At 40.8% G+C, this 18,207-nt stretch overlaps 1 protein-coding gene across 1 annotated transcript in view; it reads right to left on the reverse strand.

Annotated features, from left to right (window-relative positions):
- Positions 1–267: 267 nt before the first annotated feature.
- The window catches only part of st6galnac5a (ST6 (alpha-N-acetyl-neuraminyl-2,3-beta-galactosyl-1,3)-N-acetylgalactosaminide alpha-2,6-sialyltransferase 5a), a gene marked incomplete at both ends in the record, with an annotated part of 35,079 nt that continues 17,139 nt past the window's right edge, over positions 268–18,207 (reverse strand). The window contains 3 exons of the mRNA XM_079232567.1: positions 268–526; positions 1,668–1,775; positions 9,812–10,224. Coding sequence (XP_079088693.1) covers positions 268–526; positions 1,668–1,775; positions 9,812–10,224 — 780 coding nt within the window. The remainder of the gene's footprint in view (positions 527–1,667; positions 1,776–9,811; positions 10,225–18,207) is intronic.

An 18,207-nucleotide genomic window follows, 5' to 3' on the forward strand; every position in this document is an offset into this window, starting at 1 on the left:
GGGATATACAACTTTGAACTGGTTCCCCTCAGTTAACAGAACACACTGCTGGAGATGCAGTGGTGGAGCTGGAGAACTGTTCAGAATTAATTTTTCCAGCAGAATGAACGAGACTCAGTCTTCATCTGTGGGAACTATTTTTCTTGCCTACTTCATGTTGTATCCTCTCTGTTAAAGGTCCAGTAGCATTCTGTACAAACGTTCCCAATCCTCAGTCTTTCTTGGATGAATCTTGAAAGTATTTTCTTCACCCCCCCCCAACACAGGTCACGTATTTTGGGGTGCCAGGGGCGTCGCGGCGATCGTACCCTCTAGCGTCCGATTAGCTGGGAGAGGCGGGGGACTCCAGTCCGGCTGGTAGAAGTGGATGTCAAAAGTCCGTGCCCATTTAGCGAAGACCCGTTTCTCCGTGATGAAACGGTGGTGGCTGCCGCGCCGCCCACGCTCATGAGAAATGTACATGGCACATTCATCTGGCCCACGTGGCTCGTAGTAGTGGTAAGGGACAGAGTGGTGCTTAGGCTCCCTGCAGGAGTAATGAGAGGAGAGAGACAGTTGACATTTCAAAATGCTTTAATGAGTCACTTGAGTTTCATGTTACACCACAAAGTGTTTTTCTTTTCGGAGGGAGAATTTGTTGATCTTAGCACGGCGTACGCAGCCAAATTTAGCCCATTTTAATAACTTTTATAACTTTAATGTCCCAACACTGAATGAAAAAGAACGTAATTATGAAAGAGCATAAAATGGAGCCTCTGGGTGGTTGCAGCATGTTCAACACATCTAATCATGTATGTCTAATGTGCGCCTATTTCACATAAACTGCATTCCAGTTCACAGGCCAGATCTTTAGAAGTCTGCATCTCCAAACTGAATAATTCAAAATATGTATTAAGGGATAAATAAGGCCTGTTTTATCTCGGATTGATCCAATAAATAAAGTCTTCTTTAGCCTGAAATTTGGGGAATACAACTGCAGCCCTCAGCAGCCGATAATCAATCCATTTTGTGTTTTGGTCAATTGTTAGATGTTGTTTTCGACTCTGTCTACAGAGGATGAATAACCAGAGAAAATGGGCTGTTGGGGATGCTATATGGTGGGACAAACAAAACCAATATAACCAAAGTAAAGCCAGGGGAAACAAAGGGAGACTGATTGATTGCCACAAGCTTAAATAGTGTAGCAGGGAATTAGACCAAGTAAGCTGAATCTCACTGCAAAAAAAGGCTGTACAGATACAGACTTAGAGGAAACCTTAAATATGGGCGACAAAGCCATTTTTCACTCTGACATACTGTGCAATGATATTTGCAGTGGCCAGAAAAAAAGGGAGCAGAGCAAGACCTATGCGTTTTCTTCCTCTAATATCTCAAATGCATACAAATGTAAAAACAAAAAACAGTTTCCATACTTGTAATTCTTGCCTGTTTTTTGTACTTGTTATTTTGAAACTTATATTCAGGCATTTAAGCATCTCAAAAACATATCTAGTCACACTGACATTTTATTCATCAGTCGCCTGAATATATTTAAATCTTTCTCATCAGGTGGATATGCTGCTGTGAGTTTTTATAACCTTGATGCGGCTGCATATACTGCTTTGCTTTAAACATTTTTAGTAATGGTGCTGTTTGGTGATATTTTACATACAGCTCCACTGTCTCACCTGCAGAAGTCAGGGGCAACCATGCCGTAGACATTTATCCTGTCGCACAGCTCCAGGGCAATGGTCATCGTGAACCAGCCGGTGCTCAGCCAGGAGTTTGATATCCTTCTGCAGAGAGGAGGAGGAGGAGGAGGAGGAGGAGAAGGATATATAGATTCCATATGTGGGAGATCACACAGCTGAAAAAATGTGCCATATTTGATTTTTTTCAGAATGTGATTAACTGGGATAGACAATCTTCCCATCAGCGTTTTATGTCAGAATAAAGATTTATCTAAATCTTGAGGTCGATTTTCCTGACTGCAAGATCATTCAAGTTTCCTCGCAGCTTGATTAAAATACAGATCCATCCTACATATCGACTGATACAAATGAACCCTGTCAAATAATCAAACCCTTAATCAGAAAGTAGTTTTGCAAATTTAATGCAGATAGTTGAAATTAAAAAGCTTCAGCTGCAGAGCGAAATACCTGCTTTCACACAGCACTTGAGCAATGAGCAATTATCAGTTTTCTGAGATGTGCCGTTATGAAATAAATATGAAATAAATATGAAATAATATTTTCATTGCATAGGGTTGTGTCAGATGAAAAAATCATTACAGCCTGACTACCATACATTTTTTAAGATTCCCATGTTGTTTTTGAATAGATTTAATGGGCCCCAAAGTCATACAACTTCAAACACCACTTCTCAAAGGGCTGTGAAAACCTTTAGTTTAAAGTGAAAATAAATTGAACTAAATGAAAAAATAAATATTGGTTAGTCCTTTGATTCTGTGGTTTTCACAGCAAACTCAATGAATAAGCCTAAATGAAAGTTAACTTAAATATGTTGCAATGAGAAGATACTGAAACATAAAATACACTGAAATGTTTATCAGAAGCTTCTTTCATACAGGATGCATTAACCTGACTTTTTATATCTATGAGTGTTTTGAAGACAACTGACCGCAAACTTTGTGATGGCCTGAATCAATTATTATATGTTTTAGCACAATCATGGTTCAAGAGAGAGCAATGTTGGTCTGTCCACCACTTAACTATTAAACAGATTGTCATCAAATGTTGGACAGCCATTGGTTACCCTCAGAGGCTGAATCCTGGCAACTTAAGTGATCCTGGCTTACATTTTTTTTGTTTTTCAGTAAAATATCTTGACACCTACTAGGTACCATGACTACACATATTCAAAGTCCCTGGAGGATGAAGTATAATTTGGTGAGCTCCACAAATTCATCTGGTACCATAATCATAACATTTCCCACCACTTCAGGGCTTTGATTAAAATACCTGCAAAACTGATGTCACTTCCTCCAGCCTCTGCTGTTTTGTGCCACCATGCAAAACAAAGATGGTGAACATGCTAAACATTAGCATTGTCACATGTTTGTATTGAGCTCAAAACACTGCTGGTCCTATGTGCAGCCTCACAGAGCTGCTAGCACGGCTGCTAGCGGTGGTTTTCACAAAGCAGTCGGGACAGAACACTTTAAGATGTTGATCTCTGGCTTGCTGGCCTGGAGCCAAGGTTGTAAGCGCTGCAAAGCATTCATGCAGTAGGTTTAGCCACTGTGGTCCAAAGCACTTTTGGAACAATCTGTATTCATCAAATCAATTTATAAATTATATTGAAAAAAACTAAACAAAAACTGCTGTGTAAAAATATTTAAGTATGAGCCGGTGTAACACAATTCAGGAGAGATAAATGTGGATCCCTCAGCTGAATCAGGCACAGCTGTGAATCTCGTCATGCTTTCCATGCTGCACAGAATCTCGACTGGGATTGTGACTGCTGACCAGTGGATGTGTTCATGCATCAGTTATCAGGTGCATTATGGCCCCTTTTGAAATATAAAATATGATGTTGATGTCACAAGACGAATAACCCCTGCAACCTTTATTATAAAAATTAATCAACAATGAAGAAGGGAAACATAATAAATTCTACTGAACCTCCTCATTCAATAACTAGTATAGCCACCTGTAGTATTTTACCATCAGTAAATCATTGTGTGTTAATTATAATACCTTAGTATAAGATTGGCCAACATTTGGCATTTTATTTTGCAAGAATCACAGTTGATTATTGCAGAAAATGTGCTGGGACAAAGGGTGTACTCCGAATAACGTGAGATTGCTTTATGGTACAGAACTAAACCCTTCAGACTTCTGTGCTTTATCAGATGACAGAAGAAGGGTAGGTTCTAAATCACTTTAGAGAGCGGGATGAGATTATAGGTTGGGTTAATAGTAATACTATTGGCATTATATTATAAAACATACTGGAAAACAGATTATGTAGTTTTGCAAACTAGTACAATGTGGTATAACCACATTCATCTCTAGTTAAGCATGCTAACATTTGCTAATTAGCACTAAACACAAAATACATCTGAAGTGGATTCGTTTTGCAGATATTTGGTCATAAAATGAAGGTGTTTACCAAGATTCATGACAATCTACCAGTTGCCGAGACACTCAATATCACAAATGTCAACTTCAAGATCAAAAATCAAGGCAATCACTAAAGAGAAACATCACGAGAAACTTCAATGTCTGTAAAAAAAAAAAAATCTGGTGGTAATACATCTTGTAGATGTTTTACTGGATACGTGTGGTGCTGTCAGGGGTTCAACAAAGTAAAAATTATTCTTCCTATTGTACTAAAATATTTGTACCATCTATCCAATACTTAAATCTACCAGTGCGGCTGACACTCATTTTCATTTCCCCTGCACTTTAAACACTTAAAGACTTCAAACATGTTGAAGGTATACAATGCAGGATTATCTCTACTCGTACAAAAGTACTCCCTCCAAATCATCACTGAAGACCCACCAGAAGTGCGAGGCGTTGTCTGTACTATTCTTCTGCCTTTCATTTCGCTGTGTTCGGGGTGTTTCTGGGCTTCAGGGTTTGGACATTGGGTGACTATCTGTCACGCAGGAGCTAGCACGTATCCAAGACAAATGTACCAACTAGCGGAGGTTTAAATGTCAGACCCAGTGCCAAAAAAATGCAAATACAGTGAGGCGAAACACCAAGCAGTCAAAGTTTGTTAAAAAATTAGAGTGAATCTGGGGTTGCTGTTCACTTTTGCTGCTATATGTGATGCTGCAGGTGGTGCACTGGGCCGTGTTCTGGCAACCGCGGTCAGACGAGCTCCCCTTGTGTCATTGATGTGAATGGGAGTAAGGAGGCGAAGGATTAAAGTCAGTTTGACAGGATCTCCTGTTCTCTCTACCACCTTGTCGTCACCCTGCTGCTTGCAGAAAGCTTGTTACTGTTCCCACACAAATACACGAGCATCTACAGCAGCAGAGGTTTCAACTTGGCAAGACAGAGAAACAAAGCCAGGGCCTGATAAGAAAAGTCTCGACAAGAACAACCTGGCGGGCTCGACACCCTACTCGCCTCCGGTTGATGAGGGTGACACATATGGAGGAGAGGGTTTACCTTGCTGTTTGAAAAGGTGTTTCTCTGGTTTTCTCAGAGAGAGAGAACAGTGTAGGGGGGTCAGGTAAATCCGCAAATAAAAAGCCTGTTAAGCATTTGTATTTTGAACAAGTCCTCTGCTTGGCTACGATGGAACAGAAACAAATGAGCCTGGAAAACTCTGGGAAGTGAGGAAATATTCAGGGGACGTTACTAGTGTGGATGCTACTAGTTCCATTTTGGGATTTAGTTTTACGTTCACTATTATCGTGCATGAATTACAAACTTGAATTTGGACGCTCAAATAAAATGGCGGAGGGTAAATATAGTGCAATGTGTAGTAAATGGGGAGTTGTTGGTTTACTTTCAGCAATTAAAGATGGGGTTAGCAACATTGCAGAAACCAGCAAGAGTAGATTAGATTAACAAAAAAAGAACCCCAGCCCAGTCTTGCCAACTCATTCCAATGAATGTAGCTGGCATCACTGGCTCCAAGATTGCTAAATCTAGCGAGAAAGTCGCCAAGTCGGCGAAACTGTCGCCCCTCCCTTTAAAGCCACTCCCACAGAATCATCAAAAATAACATAAACAAACATGTCTATTGTTAGTACTCACAGCTGTCGAACTAGCAGTTTAGACTCCGGTGACGTGCAATGCAGGTAGGTGGGACATTCAGTCATTCGGACACAATAATTGGCTTATAACAGACCTGTGACAGCCGCAGATACCAGATTTTGTTTTTGTCAGAGCATTTGATTTATTGATTGCTGTTGGTATGTAAAGAGAACTGCAACAAATAAATAAAACAAGGTTTCTTAAATACATTACCAACAAAAGCTTGAAGCAAATCTCAACAAGTCTCCTCCTTCATCCTTCATTATCAGACCTTTAATTCCACAGCGTTGTGTTTGCAGTAGACATGTCGTCACTTCCTGCAGTTTCACTGTGTTGCCGAACAACCCCAAACCTCCTGATTCAATCAATCAATCTACACTGAGTGACAGTGTGATGAATAGTTACCGCACACAATCCTTGATCTTTATTAAAGTCTGTTCAGACCACAAACAACAGTATCAACCCAAAGTGATGCTATCGCAGCTGAAGCACAGACTTCTCATTTTCACGTAATTACAACATGACCCAGGCTGTCTGGAACGTGTTGATTTCTTGTGATATGCAAACACAGCCCGTGGGCTTTAATATGACAACAGCATGCAAGAAAACACACACACACACACACACACACACACACACACACACACACACACACACACACACACACACACACACACACACACACACACACACACACACACACACACACACACACACACACCTTTTGCAAATTAGAAAACTTCAGAAAAGTTCAAAGCGCAACATTTTGTCATCAAGCAGTCTGCGGTGGATGCACAGAGGTGTTAGTGAGGACACACGCAGCTAATCTCACTAAAGAAGTCTTCCTCATTTTCTTGTTGATGAACATGCTGATGAATAATGTGGTGTGAAATGTCAAGCTCTTAGTTTCAATGGCTTTCTTTAAAAGGACTGGAAGCAAGCTGTGAGTGTGAAGATGCATTAATCCTTGCACAGAAGAGCGGCATTGCTCTACGTGTTTACACAGTTTGGTGCTGAAAACCTGGTTAAGGTGCCCAGTTAATGAGCAGTTAAATTGTGTGTTGATCCCCTTAAGTCTTAAAATCTTATTTCAATTAAAAAGTGAGATTATTCTTTGCTTGTATTTAATAAAAGGAGCTTTTCAATATGATGACACTGATACAAAAAAACAAGTTGATTTGTCTTGAAGGGAAAACATAATAAATCACATCCTGCAGGCGGAGTGCTCTATTTACGTTGAGAAAAATTTGATCATAAATTCACAATAGTCAAGAAGTGTACAGTGTAGCTCTCTAAATATGAAAACATGCTGATCGGAGAAAGACAGTTGTGCTCTTTGGGTTTTTGTTGTTTCTGAAGAGGTGTACTGTCATTGAGTTTATTGTAATGGTTGTTATGCAACTGCTGAGAGGTGGAGGTCACATGAAGGTGTGATGAGTGCAATAAGTTAAAGCTGAAACACTTGCTGAACATCACTATATGTGTACTCTTTCGAAGATATATAGCTTATTCTCATTATTGTTCTCGTAATATGTCTTTTATGATGTTGCTTTTCTTTGAGCAGCAGACTTTTCCTCTTCAGTTTTTTCACTTTCAGTGAAGAAAAGAAAAGATTAATACGGAGGTCTGGTTCTGGTGGCTCTTTGAACTCACCAGTGCTGCATTGTTCTCTGTTGCATATTCTCTTCTCCTCTTTTTGACACTTTAAGTCATAGAGGATTCGTGTTTCAGGAATGCCAATGCTCAAGCTGACATTTTTCAGGGATCAAACCTGTGATCTTTTGGTGACTGAACAAACCTGCCACCTATACATTTAACATCAGGAAATTATACTAAATGTATCGAGTAGACACCTAACAGAGCAACACAGTGAGACGATTTCCACAGCGTAAATACTGCATTTGAAATATATATATATTTCAAAAGCTAATTTGCCTGTAATCACCGGTTGAGGCTCATTCTGGTTTGGCAATTTAACACAGAGATTGCAGAGGGACACCTGCTTTTCATTGCTCCTATGCCAGTGTTATTAAAATGGGTGGATGTGACAACAGCCCACATCATCTTAATTACCCTTACTGAAACAGCATAACCCATAATTACAATTACAGGCTGGCAGATCGCACAAATGATTACCCGAAAACTCTCCTATCAATGCGGCTCACTCAAGCTCCCAATTCTTAAAAACAGTAGGATTCATTTGACAAATTAACTAAAAGAGATTGCTCTTTCATACCACCAGTTTCCTTTCGGCAATATATAAAATAAAATCTAAAAGCAATACTTAAAGGCTTACTCTCTCTCTCTTTTCCCACGCTCCACAGAGCAGAGATGACCTCAAAAAAGTCTCACAGATATTAATGCAGAATGCTCTAAAAAGGAAAACAGTACATCAGGATCTGCTTGCTCACTGTAAACATTTACCATGAAAGCAGGCACTGATCCTGAAGGACGGCTGTCTGAACTATTCACCAAATCCTCTAATTTCCTCCCTGACATCTGAAGTCCGATTCAATCTCCAATGACACCCCGGACAAAGAGAGAGACACTGTGTGTGTGTGTGTGTGTGTGTGTGTGTGTGTGTGTGTGTGTGTGTGTGTGTGTGTGTGTGTGGCATTTTCCTTAAGCTTTAATGGCCACGGGACTGAGAACTCAGCTTGGACTCATTCAATTTCAGTCGTTTAAGACTGGGCAGCTTGAGAAAAGGTGTTTCAGAAACAAAAACGTCACCAGTTTTTTTTCTTCTTTTGTTAGTGACATTATGATTTAACATTGAGCTTTTACTTTGAAACATTTAACTTTGTGATGTATTCAAACGGTAGTAGGAAACTGCAACATCGTACATTTTCATTAAATCTGAGTTTACTTACTGATGTCTTTCTAGCTAGCAACTTCGGGTTTTTCGACAGCCAACTCTTATATTTGATTTTTGTGGATTCCAACCAGCAGTAAAAGTAGCAACTGTTAGTGCTGTGTTTCTATGTAATCATTAACAGGGCTCTCAAGTGTCACGCATTGAGCGTGACTGTCACGCATTTCGGTCTTAAGTCACGCCCTCCCGCCACACATCGTATTTCTCACGCTGAAAAAAAACTCTAGGCTATTTAATGTGCCGCAGAGCGCAAACATGACCTGGTCGCGCTGCCCTCACCATGGAGGAATCAAGCACGTCTCCCCCGAATGCCCTGGACTCATCAGCCAATCAAAAAAAAAAACAGGGCTAGGATATGTCACTCTTACCTGTCTTAAAAACTTGAGAGCCCTGCATTAACTACAACCCGTTCACAACTACACATTGAAGTTGATGGATCACCAAGTTTAACCTCATTCTGCTTTGTCCCCTGGTGAGTGGAGGCCAGCGTCTACATCTCGTTTACATGTGAAACAAGTTGCTCATCAACCAACATTTAGGACAGTAACTTATAAATTACAAATATGTGAATCAATCTGTTGTTTTGCAATTAACAAAGTAACCCTGCTTCCATTGTTATTCCATTGTTACAACCACTGGTTGCGGGGAAAAAACAACATGGCGACGGCCGTAATCCAAGATGGCGATCCTGAGGCTACAGAGCGGCAGTCCACAAACCAATGGGTGACCTATTTGGCCCAATCCTTACCATAACTACACATATTAAAGAGTTGTTATACTGCATGTATTCATCATGACGAATACTGGCCCTGAAGCACGGGTAGTAGTCATAGACTTCTATATGTCACTGTTATGTAATAATGATTATTTTAATAATCAGACATTTTGTTGTGTTTTTAATAATGGAGTTCTTTTTTTTGTCAATAAAAAACACTAACCACACTTTCCCAGAGCAAAAGGTGTAGCTGTTAAATTTCATATTTCGGAAGTCTAAAAACAAAAGATACTTAGAATTTAAGTGATATAATTAAAGCGAGAATCTTGAACCAACAAACGTTTGGAATATTTCCTTGATGAACTTGGCCCGAAAATGGCTGGTTTATTTACTACTCTATTAATCAAACGTCGACTAAATACGCTTTCCTCAATGCATCTCATCGATAGGATCCTTATTCCTTATCACATTATTGCACACTCCTTGTGATAATCTTTCCCTCACCTGTCCTTCCCGGTCTCCTTTTTGAAGAGCTCGTCAAACTGCAGCATCTTCTGCCAGGAGATGATGTAGACTTTGAGTTTGGGAAGCACCTGGTTCATCAGCCTCAGGTTATTGTACACAAGGCCCTTCCCGTCGCGCCTCATATAGCTGCTGGGGCCCCAGAAGATGAACACAGTGTCCTGGCTGGCGTTGAGCAGCTCATGGCGATTCCGCAGGACCCTCTGCATGCTGGAGTGAGCGATGACGCGCAGGGAGGTACGCCGGCCGACGTCTCCAGCATAGCCTCTGGCGGTGGGGGCGTCGTTCATGCGGATGACGCACTCGGCCCGGTCGATCTCTTCACCTCGACCGCCTCCGATGAGGTGACCTGAGCTGGTCACCAGGGCGCAGGTCTGGCAGTGCATCCTGGGAGGCTGATTGATGGCAAAAAGCAAGAATGATGTCAACAGAACATAACAAATATGTACTGTGCATCAGAATATTTGGCCTCTTCATTCCCTGTAGAAGCACCCACAGCACTGCCAGCAGGATTTTTTGTTTTGCACCATATTTGTTATAAACTCTACAAACATTTTTTTTCCCCCCAGAAGTCAAAACTGCTCTGAAAGTTGTGTTTAGCCCCAGTTTATAGAGAAATATGCAAAGCAGACAGAAATGCACACCTAGGGGAACTTTGGTAAAAAGCTTCGCTCTGTGTTTGAGGCAGGAAATGCTTTGTTGACAAATGGGTAGTGACAGAGCCTCCAGGGGATATGCAGCTTGTCATATTGCTTTGCGATTGGTAGAAACCCCGGGGTCTTACAAAGGATTCACCTCGCATCTTTCTCCCACTTGCACGCAACAGAGGAATGTGTGTTTACCTCCCCAACAACAGTCCTGATACATATAATTCATGTTGAATTCTTATCAAATATGAACCTACAATGTATTCAGCATCTTATATATTTGAAACTCTGGAACGCTTTACGATATTTATGAAAGATGATAATAACATAATAAACATGATGAATGCGTGGATTAAATACCAATTACTACTTTATCAATTTACAAGGTGAAACACACCTGATCAGGGGATTTGTTTGACTTGGTATGCCTTTGTGTAGGTACACATGAGTGTAATATGGATTCCTTTGAACATATATGCATGAACTTACTTGGCCTCATGTTCTTTGTTTTTCTTTATGCTTGAATGGTGAGAGCTGTCTTCTCTCTTCCTTTTTTCTTTTTTTCTTGTTATTTATATCCAGTATTGTTTAAATCTTTATAGTTAAACAAACACTGCACAAAGCCACTAAAAAGAATGAATAAAATATCCGTGTCACATATTGTCAAACAAATCCAGGGAGGAATATTGAGCAATTCATAATTTGTTTTTTATCACAAATTAAACAATGATTCAAGCTTCTCCTTTTTTGATATATGAATTAAATATACAATATGTTATTAGACTGAATGTCTTTGGGTTTTCAAATGATTGTCGAACAAAACAAACAATTTGAATATGGCAACTTGGACAACTGGGAATATTGAGACAGACAGATGTCATTTTATGATCAGATTGATCAGTAATAAAAATAATAGTTGCAGCCATAGAACTGAGCAGTAAGGTCCTATTTCTGTAAAAAAAAAAAAAAAGAAAAAAAGGGCATCCTGGCCAATCCACCAAATCAACAAGCATTTTGTTGATTTAAATTATAGCTGTACTTTGACATCTGCTGTTTTTTTCTCTCTCTATAGACTCACAAATAATCATCCGTTGCTGTGTAAGGCCCAACCAGTGTTTGAAACTACATTGCCAGTCATGCATTTGTACATGTACAGTTCATTAAGTCTGTGGCCTCTTTTTCTCTTCAGCCTGCCATGTACAAGCACATAAATCATTAACATAAACCTAGTTATGTATGTTAAGCTGCTCCGCATGTTGGCGGTGTGTGTGTGTGTGTGTCAGGCTGCTACACATGTACTTTGTATGCGTGCATGTGGGTGTGTCTTTGCTTTTCCCTGCACTGAACAGCAAAGATATGCAAACCAGGTTCTGCAGAGCCCTTTAATGCCCCATGAAATATCTCCCCAGCAGAATATGGTGGTTATTGACATTATTATTGCCGTAACACATTTACATGTTCATGGCATTAACAAGAACAAACGATTATAGCTCGACGCGTGTGTGCGTGTGTAAATGTGTCATTATCATCCTCATCTTCCGACTTTGACTTAGTGGCAGATTACCAGCTGAACAGCCTCATCTGGTTAATGAGACCTTGATAAGCAGGGGGGAAACAATACAGAGAGGGGAGGTGGGAAGGAGAGAAAAAAGAGAGTTAAAGAGAGTTAAAAACAAGGAAAAAGAAAAGATGGCAAAATGGAAAGAGATATATAGAGGCGGTGAGAGCAGTGTTTGATGAAATGTTGAGCTAATGAGGTCCTAGCGGTCTACACCAACAACCAGCAGCAGCATCCATCCATTCCTTCCATCTGCTCGACACCCCACCCTTACCCCTCTCCCACCTGGCAGCGCCTTGACAGCCAATCTGGCTGTAGAGCTGCAGCACCAGTGGAGCAGGTCAGAAATCCCATTTTCACCCGGGGGCTTTTAAGTGGCTCCACAGACGCTATTCTCTCTTCCACTGTCTCACAGAGAATTTAAGTGGGCCTTGCTGGCCCGAATTGCCCACTTCTGGGAGCTCGGTCAGGCTATTACCAAGAAATCGTCTGGATGGTCTGGACAAGGCTCTCCATTTAAGCCGGTATTACGTGACCCATGCAATATGGGGGTTTGGGTTGAGGCAATTGAGTTGATGCAAACTGTAGCTTACCTAAGAACCGGCTGAGAGAAACTTAAGAATCCTAAAAACTGTACATTTCATTCAATTTCATTAAAATCTAATTTATCCGTGACAAAATTCCACTCAACGATTCATGTTATTAATAGTTCATAATTCAAAACAGCTCTATCAATGCGTTAGAAAGAACAAAGCAAGCGATTTCAAACACAACAAAATACCTTTGATCATAATTAAAAGATTTGCTGCGTTTAATTTCTGGCTGCTGAGGTTCTTTAAGTGTTCTTCATCCGTGTCCCATTACACCACCTGATCAAAGCTGCAATCAGTGATGTAACCCGAGTGAATATCAAAAATAAATCATGTATCCTGATTAACATGAGGCTATGTTTGACTTACTGGAGGGATACAAATAGACATAAGAAAGAAGAAAATGCAATAAACGAAACAATTTCTCTAATTTCTCTGCTGTGACACAACAGAAAATCTGCTTCTCCAAGACGCCATCTTTATTTTTCAGATAATCGAACAAATACAAAATATATTAAATTAGCGCATTTCATTGTTTAGTCCATGTTTCTTCCATCTATTAGCCAATTGACTGTAAAAGTGCAGAGATGTTAAGATAACATGTGATAATTGTAAAGCTGTTACTAACTAGTTTTCTTAATTAATACATTAATTATTTTCAAGATTAGCGGATTCATCTTTTGGTCTCACAGGTTGCCATAAAAACTTGTGTTTCCAAAATTCAATTTGCCATCATTTCAAATAGAGAAAAGCAGTAAATCTGCACATTTGAGAAGCTGGACCCAATCAACTGCCTTACTTATAAGCTCACAACACAATAGTTTTTAATTTCATGAGATTTCCAGCCTACGGGGTGACCTTGTCCCACTTGTGGCAAACACTGGGAGCCCGTCCTGGTTTCATTAAGCCCACCCATCCATCCATCCACAGTGGCCTATAAAAAAGGTACAGAAACCCCAACGTGCAGCCGGACGACAGCCAGTCACATCTCTGCTCCGCCTAGCGGAGCGACAACCCAGACGGCCAGGGTCGCCCTCCTGTGTTTCCTCATTCAGGTCGGCATTCTGAACCCCCCTCTGCTTCCAGCGAGTCCGTCTCTCACAAGGGATGCATGGACCATCACTGCCTGCACACCATTCACCCTGACAGACTTCCTGACCCGAGGAAAACATGGCTGTCAGAGCTCCATGGATTAACCTTGAAAAAAATGGCAGAGGGGGATGTAAGTGAGAGGCAGCTTGAGTCCCCAGATCACCTGGGGAGGCGGTGTCCTTGAGAGCAGAGGGGGACGGGGTGGGTGGGGACCAAAGAGAGTGATTCAAGCACTGAAGGAACATGATGCTCGCCACTGGAATGGTGTTTCCAGTGTTATTAAGGCTGTTCTGGACAAGCCTGGTATTATTTAGTGGCATTTGTAAGTCATGAACCAGTATGTGTAATCAAAAAACAGGAAGTAATATAATGACTCATATACACACATTATCACTGTGATTGTAGTTGGAAGAAATGGTTCAGTTTGGCCGGGCCTGATTGGATTCGTAGTCAGTGCCCAGAGCCCTTCACCGCCCATGGATAACACGGGCAATAATTGGTGGTTTAAACTCACATGAGTCTTAAGGGGGCATGAAATCAGCTTTAATCTCCCCCTCCCACCCTCCCCCCCATTCCCTGACTTAGCTCGGTCCCTTGAGGAAAATAAATACTCACACTGCAGTGAACCATTACGCTTGACATGTGCCATACCCCCTCAGAGCGGAGAAATGCCATTCCAGTGTTGTTATTGATTTTGTGTGGGTGAATGCAGTAGGAAGGGGGGATCGAGCGAGGGCTTAGTGAGGATGCCGGGTCTTCAAGGATATGAAACTGAGGATATGGCCGGTGAATGTGAGAGCTGAGAGGCGGCAATCATGCAGCCCAGCAGGATGCTGTCTGGCTGTCTAGTATCGAGATATAACAACAAAACAAAAAATGTTCAGCCTCTTCCGAGCCTCAGGCCTAACCTTTAGACTTGCCAAAGACTCCTTTGTTTTCTGTAGCCTCCTTAAAGAGAAGGCTTCCATGCATGGTCAGAAGTTAATGATGGCTTGAAGCTAAAAAATGCGCTTGAAAGTTAAAAAAAGAAAAATAAGGGTACATTCTGACCTCAATATACATATAAGTATCTCTTATTATTGTATGTCACCCTGCTCATGTGTTGCTCAATGAGTTATGATTGCAGCTTTTGTCCTCCATGGCCCATGGGTCACATTCTCCATGGGTGAGGAGGTTTGATCAGAAATTAACCAACAATGCAGCTTATAGCAAAACTAAATGGTAGCACCACACTGCCAATTAGATGACTAAAGCAGTGTCAATTAACAAAAACACAAACAAACAAAAACTATGACTGAATATGTTGGTCAACGACCTTTTAATCCATGACTGAGACGAGATGATGATGAGACCGACTTCATTAAACACCAACTGTGACTGTGTAGTTTGACCAAAAAGACAAAATATTATAGACTGATTTTTTCTTTTCAGTGCAGCAGTTTCATTTCCTGTGCTGCGTCAAATCAGGACTACACCAGCAGCAAACAAAGATGTTGCTTATTACTTATTTTTTGACTAAACTGACGGAAATGTTCAATAAAATCTAATGACTGAAACAGCCACGGCTTAAAATACTGAACAGTATACAACTCCAGTGGCAACAAATAAAACAACCAATACCATAAAAAAGCAGATAACAAATGGCTTGAACACCCTTTTGTGTAAAGCCAACTGTTTCTAACAGTGAGGTTAAGTTAAATTAAATCTCACTGGGATGAATATAGTGGATATTCACAATGCTAATGCTTTATTTCATCATTCAGTAAAATTGCCTGTGAAAAAAGACCATGAAGAAAGCTGAAAAATCTGTGAAAAAAATAAAAAAATACCCTAAAACCACAAGTTAACTTCTTAAGTTGGTTCCTGCCATAAAAGCCAAAATGTCGATGGAGGACGGCTGATTTGGAGCCATTTGTCCGGCATGGGCGTTTGACCGTTCATTAGAGAGAGCTGAGGTGGGGAGCGAGCGCTGCTAAGGACTAATGAAGACGGGGAGGGGGAGGAAGAGGAGGAGGGAAGAGCTAGGGAGGGTGGGTATCGAAAACAGGGGCAATTAGGGATTCCAGCGACGGCTCCTGCTGTTCCAACGCTCTGGTCCTAATTAGGGCAGAGTTTTCAGTGAGCACCTTGAAGAGAAGACATTTTTGATGGAGGGCAATTATCTACTTCAGAATATAAAAAATAGCATCTGACCTAAAAAGAAACTACTGAAAGTTGACTGATGAAGGTAAAGGGGTTTGGCTTTTTGGGGATAAACGACATGGTTGATGAACTAGAGTGGGTACTGGCTAAAACAAGAGCTGATAACAGAGGAAGAAGAGGACAGATTGTGGGCCGAGCTCTGATCCTCAAAGCAAGCGGGACTGCAAAGACGGCTCTTCACTGTGTGTGTCAGAAAAAGAGAGAAATTCAATACAGACAGCACTGAGGAGCTGAAATGTAATATGCGCCTGTGTGCACACGTTTGTGATCAAAGTAAAAGGTTCGGCCAATGGAGAGGGATGCAACACTTTCAGGACATCAGACTCACTCTCACACACTCTCACACACACACACACATACACACAATACACATCTGGCACTGCTGCACACTTTTGAACACACAAAGTGCGATCAAAACCACAACCAGATCATTTAAATAATGACTCCCAAATGTAAGGGTAATAACCTTTTTTTTATAACGCCAGATATCAGAAGTCATTTAAGGTTCTCTTTCCTATAGAACAGGTCTACACCTTGTTCTGTTATTAAACAAACTAAACAGCCGTATGTTATTGATCGTATCTACACGACAGCTTGTAGACACATGGTCGCGCGTCTACTTCTCTGCTCAGTGTCGCGAAAAATATGTTGCGTGCTTTTCACAATGGGATTTGCTGCTTTAAGCTATCCCTAGTTTAAGCTATCAGCGCAATCACACCAGACGCGACTTTTAAAAGTGCAGCCGCTTCAAAAACGCCTTGGCAAAAACGCGCCGGGCAAAATTCATGTTTTGGATCATGTTTGGATTTATTCATGTGTTTATAAATATATATTTATGTAGAAATGTGTGTGTAGCTGCATCCTTTGTTCTTTTTATGTCTGCCTGTGAAATACATTACTAGTGGTTTTGATGTGTGTTATATAAATACAATTTTGTATTAACAACCACACAAGATATGTTTTAAGATTAAACATGAGACGAATAGTCAACAATCCAGCATTAAGTATTACAACTACACATAAAATAAGAATTTTCTACAACACGTGGTGTTTGCTGTGGGATCTAAGAGCCAATCAGCTCTCTGATGTGGCGACAGCCAGGCGTTTCCCATCATGCACTAGACCAGGCAGTCGGGGGAAAGCTACTGCAGCGCCTGGTTCTAAAATCGACGTCCGGCTTGCTCTCGTGGGATTATCGTTGACCACGTGTGCATAACGTCAGCGCAAGTCAAATCTAACCGGCATGCATTGCGCGCCGATCGATTCTGCGCAGAACTGGCTCATCTCAAACGAGCCTATTGATGAGCTGTGCGCCTTGTGCTTAAAAGTTAGAAAATAGCTAATTGTTTTCCACAATTAGATATTTCCTAGTAACTCAATATTAGTTATTTTTTATTAACTTTATTTTCATTTTTCTAACACAGTGATAGCACTTTTCTTTTTTTTTGTCTGATGGAGCGATCTGGTTTACTTGAAAGGGATTGCAATGCATGCAAAAGCACAGATGGAGTCACTAGTACTGTGAGGTATTACTTTGTAGTATGTCCGTCTGTCTGTCCGTGTCCCCCCGAAGCTGTAAACCTAGGGGAAATACTGAAACTGAATAAATTCTACAATGGAAAATTGGCGGCGAGGCGAGAGACTTCTGACAGATTAATTGATGACGAGTCCTAAATCAATTTAATAAAAGCAACAGCTTGTTTTCAATTTCCTCTTGGAGAAACAAACCACAACATTTGAAGTGTCCTCTCTCTGAGTGTGTTAAAGCTGACTGTTGGCTGTCCCATCAGTTTAAAAAAATTGAAATCACACTCAGGATTAATATCACTTTCACACGTAGTTTTCCGACATGCATCAACCAAGAATAGACAGACAGGAAGAGGGAAGATGCCCACTTTGGCGACTGTCAGTGTTAAGGACAGTAGAGCTTTGAGAGTCTGGCTGCAAAAACTAGACTATTTGTTTGTTTTTTTAAATACGTTTTTCTGGACAAGCAACTTCTCGAAGTCATGCAGATAATGAGGGGAAAAAAACAATTAAACACGTTTTATGTTCAGTAGTAAAGGAGAAAGTAGTGTGATGCGCTTATCCATCTCATGGTTCAGTCGCATCTCACCTGTGAGTATTCGTACTTCTTTCTGGTTGGAAGGAGAAACACACCTTCTTTTAAACACAATCGAAGACTTGGATATCAACAGGGTTTTGGATATGGACACATATTGTAATGCCGACCTTTTCAAGAAGGCGGTTGAAAGAATAAAAGATGGAGGCTGAGAGTATGCACGCTGC

The sequence above is a fragment of the Taurulus bubalis genome (genome assembly GCF_910589615.1).
Source record: "Taurulus bubalis genome assembly, chromosome: 1".
NCBI lineage: Eukaryota > Metazoa > Chordata > Actinopteri > Perciformes > Cottidae > Taurulus > Taurulus bubalis.